A 17,642-nucleotide genomic window follows, 5' to 3' on the forward strand; every position below is an offset into this window, starting at 1 on the left:
CGATATTTATGTTGAAGCACAGACAAGAAACGTTCCTGGAAAAGAATACCAAATTCATCAAGGTATATACAGACTTGATAAGGGTAAAGGAAATATATTAGTGTCCAACATTTCAAAAGCACCCTTTGCACTTAAAGCAAATACCGTATTAAATCGTGCATTAACTTTCGAAGAAGTTGATACTGTTAATGTTAGGCGTATTCATTCTGCAGCAAAAGAAGTTTCCCCTTTGAATAAAGAAGACATAAAAGTCGGGACAAATGTCGATCCAGAGACTACAGACAAACTTTATAATTTGTTACAAAATTATCGAGACTGTTTCGCTTGCTCACTTAGTGAAATTGGATGTGCTCCAAAACAGTTTGAAATGACTATCGAATTAAAAGACAATAAACCTGTAGTTTATAGACCTTACCGGCTTTCCCACATCGAAAGGTCTAAAGTCAGAGAAATGATTTCTGAGCTTTTAGAAAACGACGTCATCCGTGAATCAGATTCTGACTTTGCCAGCCCTATACTTATGGTACGTAAGAAAACAGGGGAACAACGCCTTTGCGTGGATTTCAGAGCCTTGAATGCCAAAACTGTTAAGAATCGATATCCATTGCCACTCATAGATGATCAAATATCGAACTTGAGCGGTAACAAATACTTTACAACTTTGGATATGGCATCTGGTTACTATCAAGTTCCTCTAGCTGAAGAAAGTAAGCATCTAACAGCGTTTGTCACTCCGGACGGACATTACGAGTTTAATCGAATGCCGTTCGGATTGGCAAATGCTCCTGCAGTATTTCAGAAACTAGTAAACAAGATTTTGGGTGCTAATAGATTCGATTCGGTGTTGGCATATATGGATGATCTTCTTATTCCCACAAAAACCTTAGATGAAGGTTTTGAAAAACTGGAACAAATTCTTAAACTATTAAGAGAATATGGACTTACCTTGAAACTGTCAAAGTGCAATTTCTTCTCCACTACGATTGACTACTTGGGTTACGAAGTGTCTGCTGATGGAATACAGCCAAGTGAACGTAAAACTCGAGCTATAGAACAATTCCCGACACCATCAAACGTACATGAGACGAGGCAGTTTCTTGGATTAGCCAGCTATTTCAGGAAGTTCGTCAAAGGATTTGGCGAAATTGCTCGCCCTTTGACAAATCTCTTGAAGAAAAATGTAGAGTGGCGTTGGACTGAAAGTGAATCAAAAGCTTTCCTGACTCTTAAAGAAATTTTATGCCGTCGACCAGTATTGGCGCTTTATAATCCGAGATTTAAAACAGAACTACACACCGATGCAAGCTCTATAGGAATTGGGGGAATTCTAATGCAGTGGCAGGAGAATTCTAAGGAACTAAAACCTGTAGCCTACTTTAGTAGGCAGACGTCACCAGAAGAACGATTTTACCATTCCTACGAGCTCGAAGCTCTAGCTGTTGTTTGTTCATTAAAAAAATTCAGGACTTATTTACTGGGAATACCATTTAAAATATTCACTGATTGCAAAGCCCTTCGATTAACATTTAGTAAGAAAGACATCATGCCAAGGATTGCCAGGTGGCTGTTGCAAATGGAAGAGTATGAATATGAAATAGAATACCGGCCTGGTGACCGAATGGCTCATGTTGACGCGCTCAGCCGCAATCCAGTAGAAGAACCTAATAACGAGTGCATACCTGAAAATGTTATGTCAGTTTTAAAAATACAGCACACCGACTGGATTGTGACTTTGCAACTTGGAGATCCTGAAATTGCTCGGATTACCAGAACATTAAAACCCGATTTAGACGAAGAATTCCAAGATTTAAAAAAACATTACCTTGTGAGAAATAACGTGTTATACCGCAAGATTGATGGCGATTCCAATGAGTTGAGACTAGTTATTCCCAAAGGAGCAAGATGGCAAATTTGTCGCCAAAATCACGATGAAATTGGGCATTTTGGTTATAAAAAGACATTAGAGCGTATTCAGAGTCAATATTACTTTCCTAAAATGTCACATTTTGTAAAAAAATATGTAAGTGCATGTATAGAATGCGCTTATTATAAAGATAACATGCCTACGAAGCAAGGACATATTTACCCAATCGAAAAGTCTAGCAATCCATTCGAAACTATTCATATTGACCACCTCGGACCATTTATCAGGAGCAAACGTGGGAACTGTTATATTCTCACAATAGTAGATGGTTTTTCAAAGTACACTTTTGTTAAACCTGTGAAAGATACTAAAAGTAATACCGCTATTAAAGTTCTTGAAAATATATTTCAAGACTTTGGAATACCAAGAAGAATAATTACGGATCGAGGAAGTGCTTTTACTTCTGTCCAGTTCAAAAAATTCTGCATTGAGAACAATATTAAACATGTCCTCAATGCTGTAGCTTGTCCCCGAGCAAACGGGCAAGCAGAACGATTTAATCAAACTATTTTAAGAGCATTAGCTGCGCAAAGTTCTAATCAACATGAAAAAGATTGGGATTTGAACTTATCTAAAATACAATTTGGAATCAATAATACGATTAATGCTTCAACAAACAAAAGCCCTTCCGAAATTGTTTTTGGGATGAGACTCAAAAATAATACCGACAACATTTTCCATGACGCAATTAGTGAAACATCTAAAACAAATGAGACTATTTCAGATATTAGACAGAAAGCTAAAGAAAATATTGATGAAAAGCAAAGGAAAATGAAAGAAGTGCACAATACAAACCGATCTCCTGCAAGACAGTACGCTGTTGGTGATCTAGTAAAAGTAACAAAAGTTTCCTTTAATGAAAATCCAGGGCAAAGTAAAAAATTGCTACCTAAGTTTAATGGCCCTTTCAAGGTTATAAAGGTAATAGGTAACGATAGGTACGCTATAGCGTCAATTCCAGGATTTTCTCAGTCAAAAAAGTACAGTTCAGTTGTTTCAGCTGATCGCATGCGACCATGGATCAATATTAAAGCTCTCAATGTTGAAAGTGACAGGTCTAGTTCGGAATCATCTGATTCATCCACGTAATTATGCATATTGTTAACTAATTAAGTTATGCGTACCAATTTATGTGCTGATTATTGGATTATTAAAAGAGTATATTATGCAATTGACAGATTAAACTGAAAATATAATTTATTTTGTGATATCTACTAATAAGTATAGCTTTCTTAAAATAAAAATAGTTATGTACATACATATATGGAAATAAAATAAATTAACAGCCAAATGTCATGATTAATATATAATTTAAATACGATTAATTATTTCAAATACCTTATTATTATTAATGAAGTTTTTGTACCCTTAATTATATAGTTGTTAAATTGATTATTGATAAACTTAATATTTAAATAATTATAATGTTCATACACATTAGATTTGTATTTACGTACAAGAAATAAAACAAATGTGTAATTAGATAAAACATTGTTTTCATTTATAACAGTCGCAAAGAAGAAGAAGATACTTAATCAGATTTACTGTGATGGTGGTTATTTACTAATTAACAATTGTTAAAATTTATACATATTCGGTGATGTCGTGCGCCGGAGTCTGCACGGTGTCCGATGGCCGAATGTCATGATTTTAAACAAATCAAACATATTTTGTAACACTTGTCCAGTTATTAGTTATTAATCTATGCTCTAACAATGGTATTTAGTTATTATTCTGCGATATTTAGTCTATGATTAACAGTGGCGCCATCTGTAGGGATATTAACTGTGGAGGTAGCACGTGATTGGTGAGTTACATTCCCGCGCAAATATAAAACGTAAAATGTGACGGAGGCGGGAAGAAAATACTCCCTCCAGGGTTTGGGAAATTGGTACAGCCATTCTGATGGTAGACACGAGCAGAGCAATACATCAGTAAGAAATCTTCATACGTGGTCCGCTTATCTAACAGATTTGACAGGTCCGGTTTTTTTATAGAAGCGGCCTGTCTGACTTTCCAACCCGCAAAGGGAATAGTAGCCCAATACAGGTTAGGTCACATACCTCTGAAACGTATTTCTCGGGAATCTGGGATTCCTCATAATAAGAGGGTAGACAGATATGTCTGCCCTTAGAAAATTATGGATCTACCTACTCCACTCCAATCTCATCAGTCATCCCGTGATCATGGCACTTGCAACAGTGTCGAAATATCGGGAGTCTCATGTCTCCATTTAAACGCGGTAAGAACCCGTTATTATGTGCTTTAATTATGATAATAACCGCGTAAACTTAAAACAATGTATTCCTCATAATGTTTCCTTCACCACTGAGCACGTGATAATCATTAGGTTATCTTATTCGAAATTTTTAAAATCGGTATCGTGCCTCATCATCATCTCGCTAACATAATCCCGTTAATCACAGGGTCCGCTTACCTAACCTGAAGATTTGACAGGTTCGGTTTTTTACAGAAACGACTGCCTGTCTGACCTTCCAACCCGCGAAGGGAAAACCAGCTAAATCGGTATGGAGCCTAAAAAATTAAAAAGGCTAAAATTACGATCTACTTACGTAAATGCCCGTCCCCACTATCCTTTTCCGGAATCTTGACGCCCGCCGTGAAATCCCTCATGTATACGATATCGGAACTTGCTACTTTCTTCGGGTACTGTGGGTAAACATTTGAACGGTTTAATTCAAATTCAAAATATTTATTTCGGAAACTAGTCCATATTTAGTTAGTAACAAAAGGCTTAACCTAGTATTAGTAACAGATTCGAAAGACGAACAACATAAAAATAAAAATAAAACACAAGAGACCGGCCCGAATCACCGAAGCCGCGGGCAGCTATGTAACAGCGTGCAATCGCACCCAGCGGTTCAGCAGCGGCGAGTCGTACCGGTCCACCAATGCGCTCATGATGAATTAAAACTAGTCTATCTCTTTCTTGCATTTATTGTAAGTGAAGGACGGCGCTAGCTAAAGAGCTGTCAAAGTATGTATCCAGAATAGGCATCATGCGAATCGAGCTTCAGAGATCCACATAACTCACGACTATATTATCCCAATTGGGTAGGGGAGGTACATCCATCGTAAGATGAACTAAGTATCCACTCCTCACCGAGCTTTCTGTTAGACCAACGTGATAGGTGATGAGCCGTACCGTCGTCTCAAGCCAACTGTATTCGTGAAAACAAGACGGTGTACCACAGGATCACAGTGACATAAGAACAATAAAAACAATATTTTTGAGTTGAGTGTGACTTCAACCGGAGGGGGTATGGAGCATACTCCACCACGCTGCTCCACTGCGGGTTGGTGGTGTTTTTACGGCTAATAGCCGGGACCAACGGCTTAACGTGCCCTCCGAAGCACGGAATCATCTTACTTTTTCGGACAATCAGATGATTCAAGCTTGAAAAGTCCTTACCAAACAAAGGACAGTCTCACAAAGTGATTTCGACAATGTCCCCATCGGGAATCGAACCCGGACCTCCAGATCGTGAGCCTAACGCTCTAACCACTAGATCACGGAGGCTGTTGTGCCGGAGGCCCCCTCCGGTTGATTGAGGGGAGGCCTGTGCCCAGCAGTGGGACGTATATAGGCAGTTTATGTTATGTTATGTTGTGAGTGTGACTTACTGCGCAGTGGTTTCTGTTATACCAAAGGTCGTATCGCTGTGTATAATGGTCGAGTCAACTGTGGTACCGAAAACTGCACTTAAAATAACTCATTAGTGCAAGTCCGGTAACGGGAATTCGAACTGGCGCTCCCGACGCTTCAGAGATCACAGTTTAATAACGGCTGTAGTGCTTACCACTCCTGGTCCATGGTAGTTTCGAATCCGGCGGAATATCTTCTGAATGATCGCCGGTTCGTTGCAGATGTAGTACGAGTTGTGAGACACGTGGTAGCCGTACTCGGAGTATAGAGCCTGCAGCTGCTTCTGAAGGCTCGAGCCTTTGGAGTAAAGCGAGGAGGCTAGCGAGGCTACCTGTGTTGAGGAGATAGATAATTGGTTAGATTCCTAGGTCAAAGATAATACACACATAAACAGCCTATACACGTCCCACTGCTGGGCACAGGCCTCCCCTCAATCAACTGGAGGGGGTATGGAGCATACTCCACCACGCTGCTCCACTGCGGGTTAGTGGAGGTGTTCGTGTGCCTCTCGAAGCACGGAATCATCTTACTTTTTCAGACGATCAGGTCAAAGATAAATTATGAAATTCTGATTACTAAATAAAGACAGACATAAAGTAATGAAAAACATTTTCTTTTCTCCATTCAACTTATTTATGAAGTTTAATAAAGAAAAATGTAATAAGTGCGAGTTTTGTCACGGTTTCCTATGACGTCACAGGTTGTGTAGTCTATGGTGTAGCTTACGGTTATGTATCTATATATATGCCTTACTTGCACACAAGCGGAGACACCATCCTTGTCGGGAACCTTGTGGCTGCACATGTACCCGATGGCCTCCTCAAACGCGAACAGGGGCATCTTGCCTTCCTTGGCCAATATGACTGTTGCGTTCCCTGTTAAATACACGGACAATTTCAAAAAGCATTTCCAAATAAGTTAATCTTCTTCTATCCTGTGGGTTATGAGGGGGATTACCAAGGCTGGTAGTTGTTACCAGGGTTGGTTACCAGGGTTATTATTGAGCCGCCGAAGCATCCCCCCCCCATGGCTCATGTAACGACTATGACGATTAATTAATAATAATGTACGATACAAATGCTACAGCTGTAGATCTAAAACGGAGACTTCATAAACTAAAATTATGTCTAAGGACTACTGTAACGGAATCGGATCGCGAGAATTTCTTGCCTTGTATCATTTTAATTCCTAAAAATTGTCTTAGTTAGATCAGAAATCAGCACCAGACTTCGCATCGTCTTGTAACATAACAAATATTGCACATACAGGAAATACAAAGCAAAAGAGACATATAAAGAGTACAATAGGCGACCTTGTTCGGTACCAATTCGTAAATTCCGAAGCTCCGTACTGTCCATCCGCTCATCTTTAAGGTCTTCTTCTATATATAGTGTGGGTTGTGAGGTGGATTACTAACCGCCAAATAACCATAACCATATCTCACATAGTGAACGAGTGCCCTCTGCACCGGTTCCCAGGTGGCATAGCCGGGCTGCATTGTGTGACGGATGCGGCAGACTTGGTTAGGGGAGCTTAAGCTGGATATATGATCCATGCAGGATATTTTACTTTTGTCTGCCATACGCAATAATAATAATAACCGCCAAATGTCTCTGACAAGGCTCATGTAACGACTAGGTACTTACTTACATTATTAAGTACCGGTAAACCGGGACCAACGGCTTAATATGCCTTACGGATCATCTTACTTTCGGACAATCAGGTGATCAGTCTGTGATGTCCTAAGCAAACTAGGGATCACAAAGTATTTTTTGTAGTATGTCCCCATCGGGATTCGAACCTGAGACATCCTGATCGTGAGCTCAACGCTCAACCACTGGACCACGGAGATTGTTTAAGGTGGCCGATTGTTATTGCGAATGGAGGAACTCACTCCTTAGTCCCGCCGTTCTGGCTATTACTTGAAACTCACCCATCCACTTGAATCCAGTGAGTGTTTCAACGAAGTGTCCCTTCCCCTTGACAATAGCCTGCAGCATCTTAGAGCTGACTATACTGGCCAACACGAACACCTCCTGTTTAGAGCCACTAGCCACATGCTGTTGCAGAAGCCACCACCCGAATAATGCTCCCATTTCGTTGCCCGAGAAGACTTTCCATGATTTTGAGCTGGATAGAAGAAAAAAGAAGTATTTAATGCTTATAGCAAATGTTAGCAAGATTTATGGCAAAAGAAAATAGCCGAAATGTGAAAGTTATTTATACATAAATGAGGGTGAGGTTTTTGGGTAGAGTGTCTTCTACGAGTATTTTCTATTTTATGCAACGGGCTCATCATCATCTAAAACTTCTGCGATCCGATCATTAGCTATTTATCTACTTCTCTACGATACTGTTACTGCTTACTTATTATCACGCTCGACCACAGCGTGTTCGCATCAGGGTTGTTGCTAAGCAACTATTTGGTGCACGTTTTCTCAGATAGCTTCTGTCTCTGACTTAGCTCCACCTATTCCACCTCAGGGCATAGAATATGGTATAGAAGGGCAACTCTCCGCTCCCCACCAGCGTCTGAGCTAGGTTTACCTCATCCCCCCTCGGTCTTACTTTAGTCTTCAATCGTATGGCATCAGATGTCATACACACAGATGCCCGTGTATGATAACGTCAATGTGTAGTGATCATAATCATAAATATAATTTATTGCGTTGGTAACATACGGTGAGTAATACACACTAGTGTCTGTGTGACCAGAGGTTTTTGTATGAAGTGTCCAGGATTAACCTCTCTACGACCATGTCACTTACCTGTCATCATACTCGGCCACAGCCAGCCTGTCCGCATCAGGGTCGTTGATCAGCACCAACTTGGTGCCAGTCTTCTCAGCCAGCTTCTGACTCAGCTCTACACATTCCACCTCCTCAGGGTTGGGGAACTTGACTGTTGGGAAATCCGGGTTGGGGTCTTGTTGTTCTTTCACGCTTATTGGTGCCTGTAAAGAAGAAAAGCATTGAAGTTGCGTGGGGTTCTTGCTTTGGGTGGATTCCTATAGAACTATTAAATTACTATGATAGATATTACTATGATAACTCGTACAATTCGTAAATGCCGATGCTTCGTGGTCTGTCCGCTCCAATGCTATTCGGTTGGAAGGGCTGTTCATGAGATATAGGAAGTATTTTCTCCACCAATCGGAGAGAGAACGGCTTTGTTAAGCATCTCCATATATTTAAATGGTTTTTGTTTTTATAGCACTTATATTACTCGTGCTTAGGAACTCACAAAGAGAAAATTTAAATCGAAAAAAAGCATAACCTCGGCGCGGCGTCGGCTTAATGACGATACATAGATTGAAAGAATGTCGCATGGACAGGAGGAGGACCTGGTGGTATAAAGGTTAACACGCTCGTCCCGGATTGACAAGAGCTGCGGGTTCAAGTCACGTCCGAGTTAGATTTTTGGGAATGCTGCCAGTTTGATGGGTACGTTTGAGCCAGAAATGATCCGTGGCGGGCTATTCGAATAATGACGAAGGTTGTTGCTGATTTCGGTTTGTATTTTGACGAAACTTTTGTGGATTTATGGTTTATTCTTGTTTTTAGTTCCTTTTTGACGAAGCATGTGGTGGATTTAATGCTGTTTTTTTTTTTGCTTAAATATATGAATTTTGTCCATATATTTATATTATAAAAAATAATAATAAGAAATATTCTATAAATCTTATAAAAGTTTCCTCTATTTATCCAACCGAGATTCGTATCCAGGATTTCTGATTTCATCACACACGCCAGATCCTAAAGAGATAATTAAGAGGATGTAATTACATTACGCACCTTTAAATTAGCGACTTTGAAAGCTTCAACGACGTAATTATATCCCACCCCGTGCATGGCGCTGTACACAGCCTGGATGCCGGCGTTCTTGTTGTCTTCTAGAACGTTCTGCGGCAGACTCTCTCGTATGTACTTCATGTATTGAGCTGTCACTTCGTCTTGGCAGTCCTTTACTAGCGGGTGCGTTCTGATCTCTTCTGTATTCCAGTGGTCGTCTGGGATGCTGGAAGATGTACATATAAACATAAGCTTACGACTATATTCCAATTGGGGTAGTCAGAGGTACATCCATCGCAAGATGAACTAAGTACACACACCTCACAGAGCTATCTGTTAGACCAAAGTATTAGGTTGTGAGCCGTATCGCCGTTTATAACGGTCGACCCATCTGTGTACAATTGTGTAGGTATACACATAGATTACTTTTTAACCTTGTTATTAGGTTAAAATCATGTGGTAGTTGGAAAAAAGCTTGAGTCGCAGGTTCGAAACCCAGCACGGGAATAAAACATTGACTTTAGAATGTGTTTTCGAATTAATGTTTGGATTATAAATGATTATCACGTGATAATCTCAGCGGTGAAGGAAAACATCGTGAGGAAACCCACATTCCCGAGAAATGTGTTTCGGGGGTATGTGACCTAACCTGTATTGGGCTGGTTTTCCCTTCGCGGGTTTGAAGGTCAGACAGGCAGTCGCGTCTGTTTTAATAACACTGAATTTCACTCACTCTAAGCACTGCAGGATCTCATCAAGTATATTATCGTCATGTGGGGATATAATCTGTGTCCCGTTGGTCCAGTACACCTTATAGCCGTTGTCTTCCTTCGGGTTGTGTGAAGCGGTGACCATCACTCCTGCAGCTGCTTCGTACAGTATGGTGCCGAAAGACACGAAGGGAGTTGGACATACTTTGGTGAATAAGTACACTGGGATGTTGGCTGAGATGAACACCTTTGCTGTCAGCTCGGCCCATCTGTGGACAAGACGCTTGATTATAATTTTGGCAGGTGTAAAAATGTGCCTTTGGTTTCGGTCTCAACAAGACCATTAACCCGGCTCCAGGGGGGGGGGGGGGGGGACAGAGTATAAAACGATTGATGAATGTAGAGGAAGCAAGAGAAGTGTGTCCGTATCTAAGCAAATGGAATTCCATAGTCTCTATTTACCCCGGTGGAAAATAGGCGTGAGTTTCTGAATGTATGTTAAGGATATTTAATTATAAGTGGGATATCTCTCAAGCAGCGTACCGTGTCGCCACAGATGTGATTTTTGTTAACAATATCTCGCAATAAACACTTTAGTTTCAATCCAAGTAAAGTGGAGTTTTGTGAATCGATCAGAATGTGATTTTTCAAAAAGGCGATACACTATTATGTCGATGTTACGTAATTCGACTGTTCGGTACAAACCTTGATCAACTTGCACCGTACGTACTTTGGTGTTACCCTCTGTTACCATTCAATCACAATTTCGACGTCGTCATAACAATGTCATTATACCGCGTTACCGGGTCTCTGGTTTGCTCATTGACCGTTTCAAATACAATTGCCTTGGCCGCCGTGACGGATTTGGTCGGCCGACCTTCCTGCCTATTACGGAAGTTTCCGATTTATTATAGAAGTCTTTGCATCTATCCTACAGATGTTACTTTGAGTTTCCTTGGAAGATATCCTAATTTAGCATTCTGGGTAATATAATAAGGTATCAGTAATAGGTTTCTAAGATGTTCATTCGAACCTTCTACGACTCCGTCTTCAGTTGAGGAAACCTTAAGGAAGACCTTGAACTAAGCTCAAATTCTAAGGGTGGTATTAATAAACGAATCTCAGCTGAGACTGCCCTCAAGATCATGCTCAAGTCTCTGTTTTTATATGAGAACTGTCACATTGACATGATCTTGAGCAGTCTCGAAGCTGAGATTAGTTTATTAATACCACCCTAAGACCGCCGACTGATAATACCGATTTTGGGGGTGGGGCGTGGGAATTGGGGAGGGGGGGGGGGGGACACACACCACCTTAGGTCGAGTTTACTCCAGCAAGGGTAAGTGGAGGTATGACGTCATTCTTTTCGTATTATTTTGTTGGCAATATGAGATGCTAGACTCCAGTAAGTAAAGTCCTCAATTCGTGGTCGTAAATGTCAACTTAAAATACCAAAATACTCAGCTGCAGACGAGTCTAATGGGTGAAGAGTTGAGTAAACAGCTTAGAATATAGAGTTGCACTTTTAGAATAGACAAAATAGAATATAAATTGTTTATTGTAAAAGGACGCCACACACAAAAACAAGACATTAACATGATTTAAATTTTTCACAAAACAATAAAAAAATCACGAAGATCTTCGTCGGAATGATCATAAGGTGGTGGTGGACATCTTGAAATGCAAGGGCCTGCCAAGGGCAAGGGGAAATAATATATTATATAATACCAAATTACTTAAATATAATTAAGGTGAATATAAACAAATGTACCTAATAGATCAGACAATATAGCGGGTTGGAAGGTCAGACAGGCAGTCGCTTCTATTAAAAAACCGGACCTGTCAAATCTTCAGGTTAGGTTAGCGGACCCTGTGAAAAACGGGATAATGCTATGCTAGATGATGATTATACCTAATTATCACAAAAATGTATACATAAACACTTTATGTTAGTATTATAATATACACTTTTCAGTCATCTCTATTACGTCACTCGTTTTCGTTTAGATAGACTATTTAGCTCGAATTGGCAACATATCTTACGTTAGTCTCAGCTTGTGCTAGCAGCGCTTGGGAGATAGGATATGAGAATCAGAGAGCTAATTGAGTCACAATCACAAAACAAGGGCATAGTAATTTTACATCTGGGAACGGAGGTGTTGTATTGACCTACGGACCTACGGAACGGCCCGGTCGTAGTACACCGATACATCACGAAGGCACTACCAGCCTTAGGCGCGGAGCTGTGCGGAGATTAGCGGAGATGTGCAGGAATCAACCAATCACCGGGATGGAGAGAGTGACAGAGCATGTTCATCACAGCAAGGCATTTGTGCCGAGGTTTTTCTTGCAGCTTCTGTTCCCCGGCTATACAGGTTGTGAGAAGCTGCAGTAGTTTTAGGCGGATGAGACGTTCGTTATGTAAAAATTGACGATTCAGAGTGTAACTATGTTACCTACTAAATAAAGATATTTTTGAATTTGAACTTCGTTTTTCGCTCTCTCGGACGCTGTGATTGGTCAAATCCGCACATCTCCTCTCTTCTCCGCCCATCTCCACGTCAGTGGAAACCCGGCCTTACACTAGCCGCATCTAGCCAATATCTAGCTCACACCTGATCTTTCATTGCCAATTATTGTTCTCAATCGAAAGTAATTGCTTTAATTGGTACAGTCGGTAAATTGAGAATGAGAAATGTTGACTACTTTTAATTGAAAGCTGCGATTACATCACACAGATAGCTATAGGTACTAGGGAATGCAATCACGAGATCTAGACAATTTTTTCGGAATCAATCCCGAAGCATAATATGATGAGATCCCATTCGAGATTGACGGGATTGGACGAATTTCCTTGAATTTTTTGTTTTGATTATGCTGATTTCAATGAAAACTTAATTATTTAGTTAGTAATATTGAAGAATAAAGGTTTTTCTTTTCTTTCAAAAAATATTTTGTTTTAGTTAACCTCAACATCACAAACAAACAGGTTTCTTCGTTTTCAGCCATCGTAATTTTTTTTTATATGAACTAGACGAGATCCCGAAAATTTCGGAATTTCGCGGTATTGATATTTCCGATCCCGTGGGATCTCGAATTTGCGATCTCGGGTCCGGATTGCATTCCCTAATAGGTGCCTATTAGGTAATATAATGATTTGCTAATCGTATGAATTCTTGTGATTCACTTGATTTATTATCAGTCGGCAACTATCTAAATCACAATGCATTTGATAGAACGATAAGTATTTAATAAAAGATCGTGTTTACTGGAAGCATTGATTGTCAGGTTATCAACAGTGTAGCGTAAGACCTCAATCACATTGTTAAGCGGAAGCGGAAATTAAGCTTTTCTAGTTACTATAGAAACTCACTAACACGTTCATGGTGAACGAACGGAGGTACTTTCCAGGCTACGTTCACCAAAAACAATATAGATGGCGTTGTACAGCTTTAACGTGATAATTACCTATTTCCTTATTACTCGGTTACACAATTATTCCAAATTACAATATAATGGCAGAAGCATATATAAAAATAATTGCACTCTCTTTTACTACTACTCCTGCAAACAGATAACTACGATAGCTCTTCTACTTCTCAAATTCCACAGCCACTTTACCGGCAATGTATATTTTGTGTGGCTGCAATTTTATCATTACTTTTCATAAGATATTGCATATAAAAGTTTTTTTTAGTCTTCTATCGTGTGGGTTTTCACCTCACCTCACAAGGTGAATTACCAACCTCATTAACCCTGGTGTCAAGGTTATTATTGAGCCGCCAAAGGCCCCTGACATGGCTCATGTAACGACTACTTACTTATATCAGTAAGTAGTAACCGGGACCAACGGGTTAAAGTGCCTTCCGAAGCACGGATGATCTTACTTTTTGGACAATCAGGTGATCAGCCTGTAATGCCCTAACCAAACTAAGGATTACAAAGCGGATCATGCTAAGGTTTTTAGCTTTCCTGTTTTAAGGAGAGATCTCCTTGCATGATAGTCAATATTTGACTTATAGCCCTGTAAGTTAATACACAAGCCGACTTTTTAACATATTTTCGCGGAGCTCCGTGCGTCGTAAAGTTTGCGGACGACTGGATAGCAAAGTTGAAGCATGAACTATCTGCTCGTAATTTTACGGCGCGTGTTTCGCGCTCACTTGGCCCTTCCAACCTCTTACTATTCCGTGGTTTTGAACTTGAACTATCGATAGCCAAAACCCCCGATCCCCCACATCTCCCCCGACCGACCTGTACGGTTTATTCCCATCTGCCCCCTTTAGGCTTGCCACCGGGGTGGTGGTTGGCACTAATTAGGTGCCGTTTACCACCCCGGTGGTCGATGGCACTTAATTAGTTTCATCTGCCCCCTTTACAGTTATAGTACGGGGGTTCATTCTCATGTCGTACTGGACATTAAATAAAAAAACGTTCAAAATTATAATATTTTCAAAAAAATATATGTAAATTTATAATAAATCTGTAGAGAGGTCAATTCTGTACATTAAATATATTTTCAAAATAACTATCAGGGGGTGATTAGTGATCGATACTGATGCCAAAAATGCAATCAGTAAAATTTATTTTATTTTATTTTATCCAATAAAGAAACGGAAAATTTTAAATTAATATTGCAAAATTTTCATTTTTTTATTTTATGTCCAGTACGACATGAGAATAAACCCCCGTACTATAACTGTAAAGGGGGCAGATGAAACTAATTAAGTGCCATCGACCACCGGGGTGGTAAACGGCACCTAATTTCCCAACCACCACCCCGGTGGCAAGCCTAAAGGGGGCAGATGGGAATAAAGGACCTGTACGTGTCTGTGTGTGTGTGTGTGTGTGTGTGCGTGTGTGTGTGTGTGTGTGTGTGTGTCGATTGGCAATACTAATGCAATCTTCTCTTCTATCGTATGGGTTATGAGACGGATTACCAACCTCAACCCTGGTGTTATGGTTACTATGGAGCCGCCAAAGGCCCCTGACACGACTCATGTAACGACTACGTACTTACATCAATAAGTAATAACCGGGACCACCGGCTCAAAGTGCCTTCCGAAGCACGGATCGCCTTGCTTTCGGACTATCAGGTGATCGGCCTGTAATATCCTAACCAAACTAGGGATCACAAAGTGATTTTTGTGATATGTGCCCACCGGGACAATGCCAATGCTCAACCACTGGACCACGGAGGCCGTATTAATGCAATGTGACCATCCAATATTTTCACACGTTTGTATATTTACTAAAAGAGTTTGATTTCCCCGCACCCGCGCCCGCTGGTGCCATCAATATGAGTACACGACGAACGATAGCTATCAGTCATACAATGGGTCCTAAACAACATTGTACGATAACCCCCTGTCGAACGATGACGCAATACTGATAAGAATAGAGAACTACTTATATAATCTTCATTAATAAATCTTCATCAATAGCGCTCTTATAGCTGAACATTTGGCCTTTACGATGTTATTTTTTTAATGTGTTCAAAAGATATCTGGAGGGTTAAAAAGGACACATCGAAGCAATATTGCAATTTGACATTTGTTTGCATTGCGCACTTAGTTTTATATGCGCAAATGTCAAATTGTAATATTGGCTTTTTGGATGAATTATTATTGGCCATTTTAACCCCCCCAGTTTAGGGGGGTTAAAATGGCCACATCGAAGCAATTCATCTAAGAAAGCAATATTGCAATTTGACATTTGCGCATATAAAAGTAAGTGCGCAATGCAAACAAATGTCAAATAGCAATATTGCTTTCTTAGATGAATTGCTTCGATGTGGCCATTTTAACACCCCTGAACACTGCTTGATGGCTTTGGCGCATTTTTCTTCCAACACTCAGTGTTAACTAGTCAAATTTCACAAAATATACACATACATAGACATAAGCTCACGACTATGTCCCAATTGGGGTAGTCAGAGGTACATCCGTCAAGAAGAACTAAGTACCCACATCTCACCGAGCTTTCTGTTAGACCAACGTGATAGGTGAGCCGTCTATAATGGTCGAACCAACTGTGTCAGTGAAAACTGCACTTATAATAAATTAATAACTCATTGGTGCAAGTCCGGTACCTTTTTTTTTTTGACGTGACTTATTGTAGATTTGCCGCAGATGGCATTAACTACTTGGCCGGACAAATGGGGAGCGCTGAAGGCTCTCACAAGTCCGGTACCGAGATTCACAGTTAACTAACTGATTCTTCAATCTTCAAAAGAAATCATTTGGAATAAAAATAAAAAGAAAAACATATAAGGTTCTTCACTCTCACCTCTTGCTGTTGTATCTGCCATCGAACCCGACCACGATACCGCTTTGCAGTTTGCTTTGACAACACTCTTTTTGAATGTACGAGCACAGACCCTGGAAAGGTTGTAGAATATTATTTAGTGCAGTACTTTTTTATTATATAAACCACGACCTATTCACATGAGATAAAATATATTCAAAAAACATAAAGAAAAAACACGTGCGTAAGGAAAACATTGCGAGGAAACCTACATTCCCGAGAAATGCATTCTCGGAGGTATGTGACCTAACCTGTATTGGGCTGGTTTTCCCTTCGCGGGTTGGAAAGTCAGACAGGCAGTCGTTTCTGTAAAAAACCGGACCTGTCAAATATTCAGGTTAGGTAAGCGGACCCTGTGAAAAACGGGATAATGGTAGGGAGATGTTGATGAGAAAAAAAACATTGTTTAACTGATGATGATGCTGATAATGTGTCTGGAAAGGGCCGCAAGAGGACATGACTGCAGGTTATACTTCCAACGCAACGGTTTGTATAAAACTATAATTTGATAAGTAGTCTATTAGTGAAATTTTAAAACCTATGTTAGTAGACAACAGGTAATAATAGTAGCATACTTAATACTTAGCTTTAGCTTTTTAGTTTATTGTATTATCTAGTTGACCAATCCTTTGCCTAAGGGATAGGTACGGTCACGAGCATTAACATATATACACTTTGGTACCATGTCACATTGACTTTTTTGACAAATTGAACTGTAAGTCTCACTAAATGTCAAATATGTTAGTGCGACAGAGTCCTAAAGTGGGTACAATATATTGCTCATGACTGTACACGAAAGCATCTATGAGGCTGGCATGATAACTCAGGGTGTTCAAAGCCTCATTAAAAATAAGAATTAAATAAAGAACAAACATAAAAAAAAACATATACGGTCGAATTGAGAACCTCCGCCTTTTTTGAAGTCGATAAAAATAGCATACTTAGTTTTTTTACTCAACATGCTAAAGTGTCATGGCTATGAAGACAACGGACTGTCTGCAAAGACATATAAAAAGTCGTAGGTGTGTGAATGTGATTCATTTATCAAATAGTTCATATGAAAAAAAAAACATAAGGAAACACACAATTATGCTTATCTCTCAATGTTTTCTTAAAGTTCACCTTTGGACTAGGTCTAGGTAACCTTCTAAAATCTTTCCTCGATTTAAAGTCCGTAATAGGTATAATCAAAGTCCATAACGTTACCCCGTAAAGTTTTCCATGTTTATTTTTGTTTTTTTCTA

At 39.9% G+C, this 17,642-nt stretch overlaps 1 protein-coding gene across 2 annotated transcripts in view; it reads right to left on the reverse strand.

Moving 5' to 3' along the window:
* The window catches only part of LOC126368402 (glucose 1,6-bisphosphate synthase), a 116,083-nt gene that overhangs the window by 95,834 nt on the left and 2,607 nt on the right, over positions 1–17,642 (reverse strand). For both annotated transcript variants that reach the window (XR_007566581.1, XM_050012373.1), the window contains exons 3-10: positions 16,381–16,472; positions 10,116–10,361; positions 9,386–9,608; positions 8,360–8,544; positions 7,525–7,721; positions 6,345–6,466; positions 5,746–5,922; positions 4,498–4,594 (exon numbers count right to left, since the gene is read on the reverse strand). Coding sequence is in view for 1 of the 2 variants with exons in the window: in XM_050012373.1 (XP_049868330.1) it covers positions 4,498–4,594; positions 5,746–5,922; positions 6,345–6,466; positions 7,525–7,721; positions 8,360–8,544; positions 9,386–9,608; positions 10,116–10,361; positions 16,381–16,472 (1,339 nt within the window). In the remaining variant the exon portion in view is untranslated. The remainder of the gene's footprint in view (positions 1–4,497; positions 4,595–5,745; positions 5,923–6,344; positions 6,467–7,524; positions 7,722–8,359; positions 8,545–9,385; positions 9,609–10,115; positions 10,362–16,380; positions 16,473–17,642) is intronic.

The sequence above is a fragment of the Pectinophora gossypiella genome, chromosome 7 (assembly GCF_024362695.1).
Source record: "Pectinophora gossypiella chromosome 7, ilPecGoss1.1, whole genome shotgun sequence".
NCBI lineage: Eukaryota > Metazoa > Arthropoda > Insecta > Lepidoptera > Gelechiidae > Pectinophora > Pectinophora gossypiella.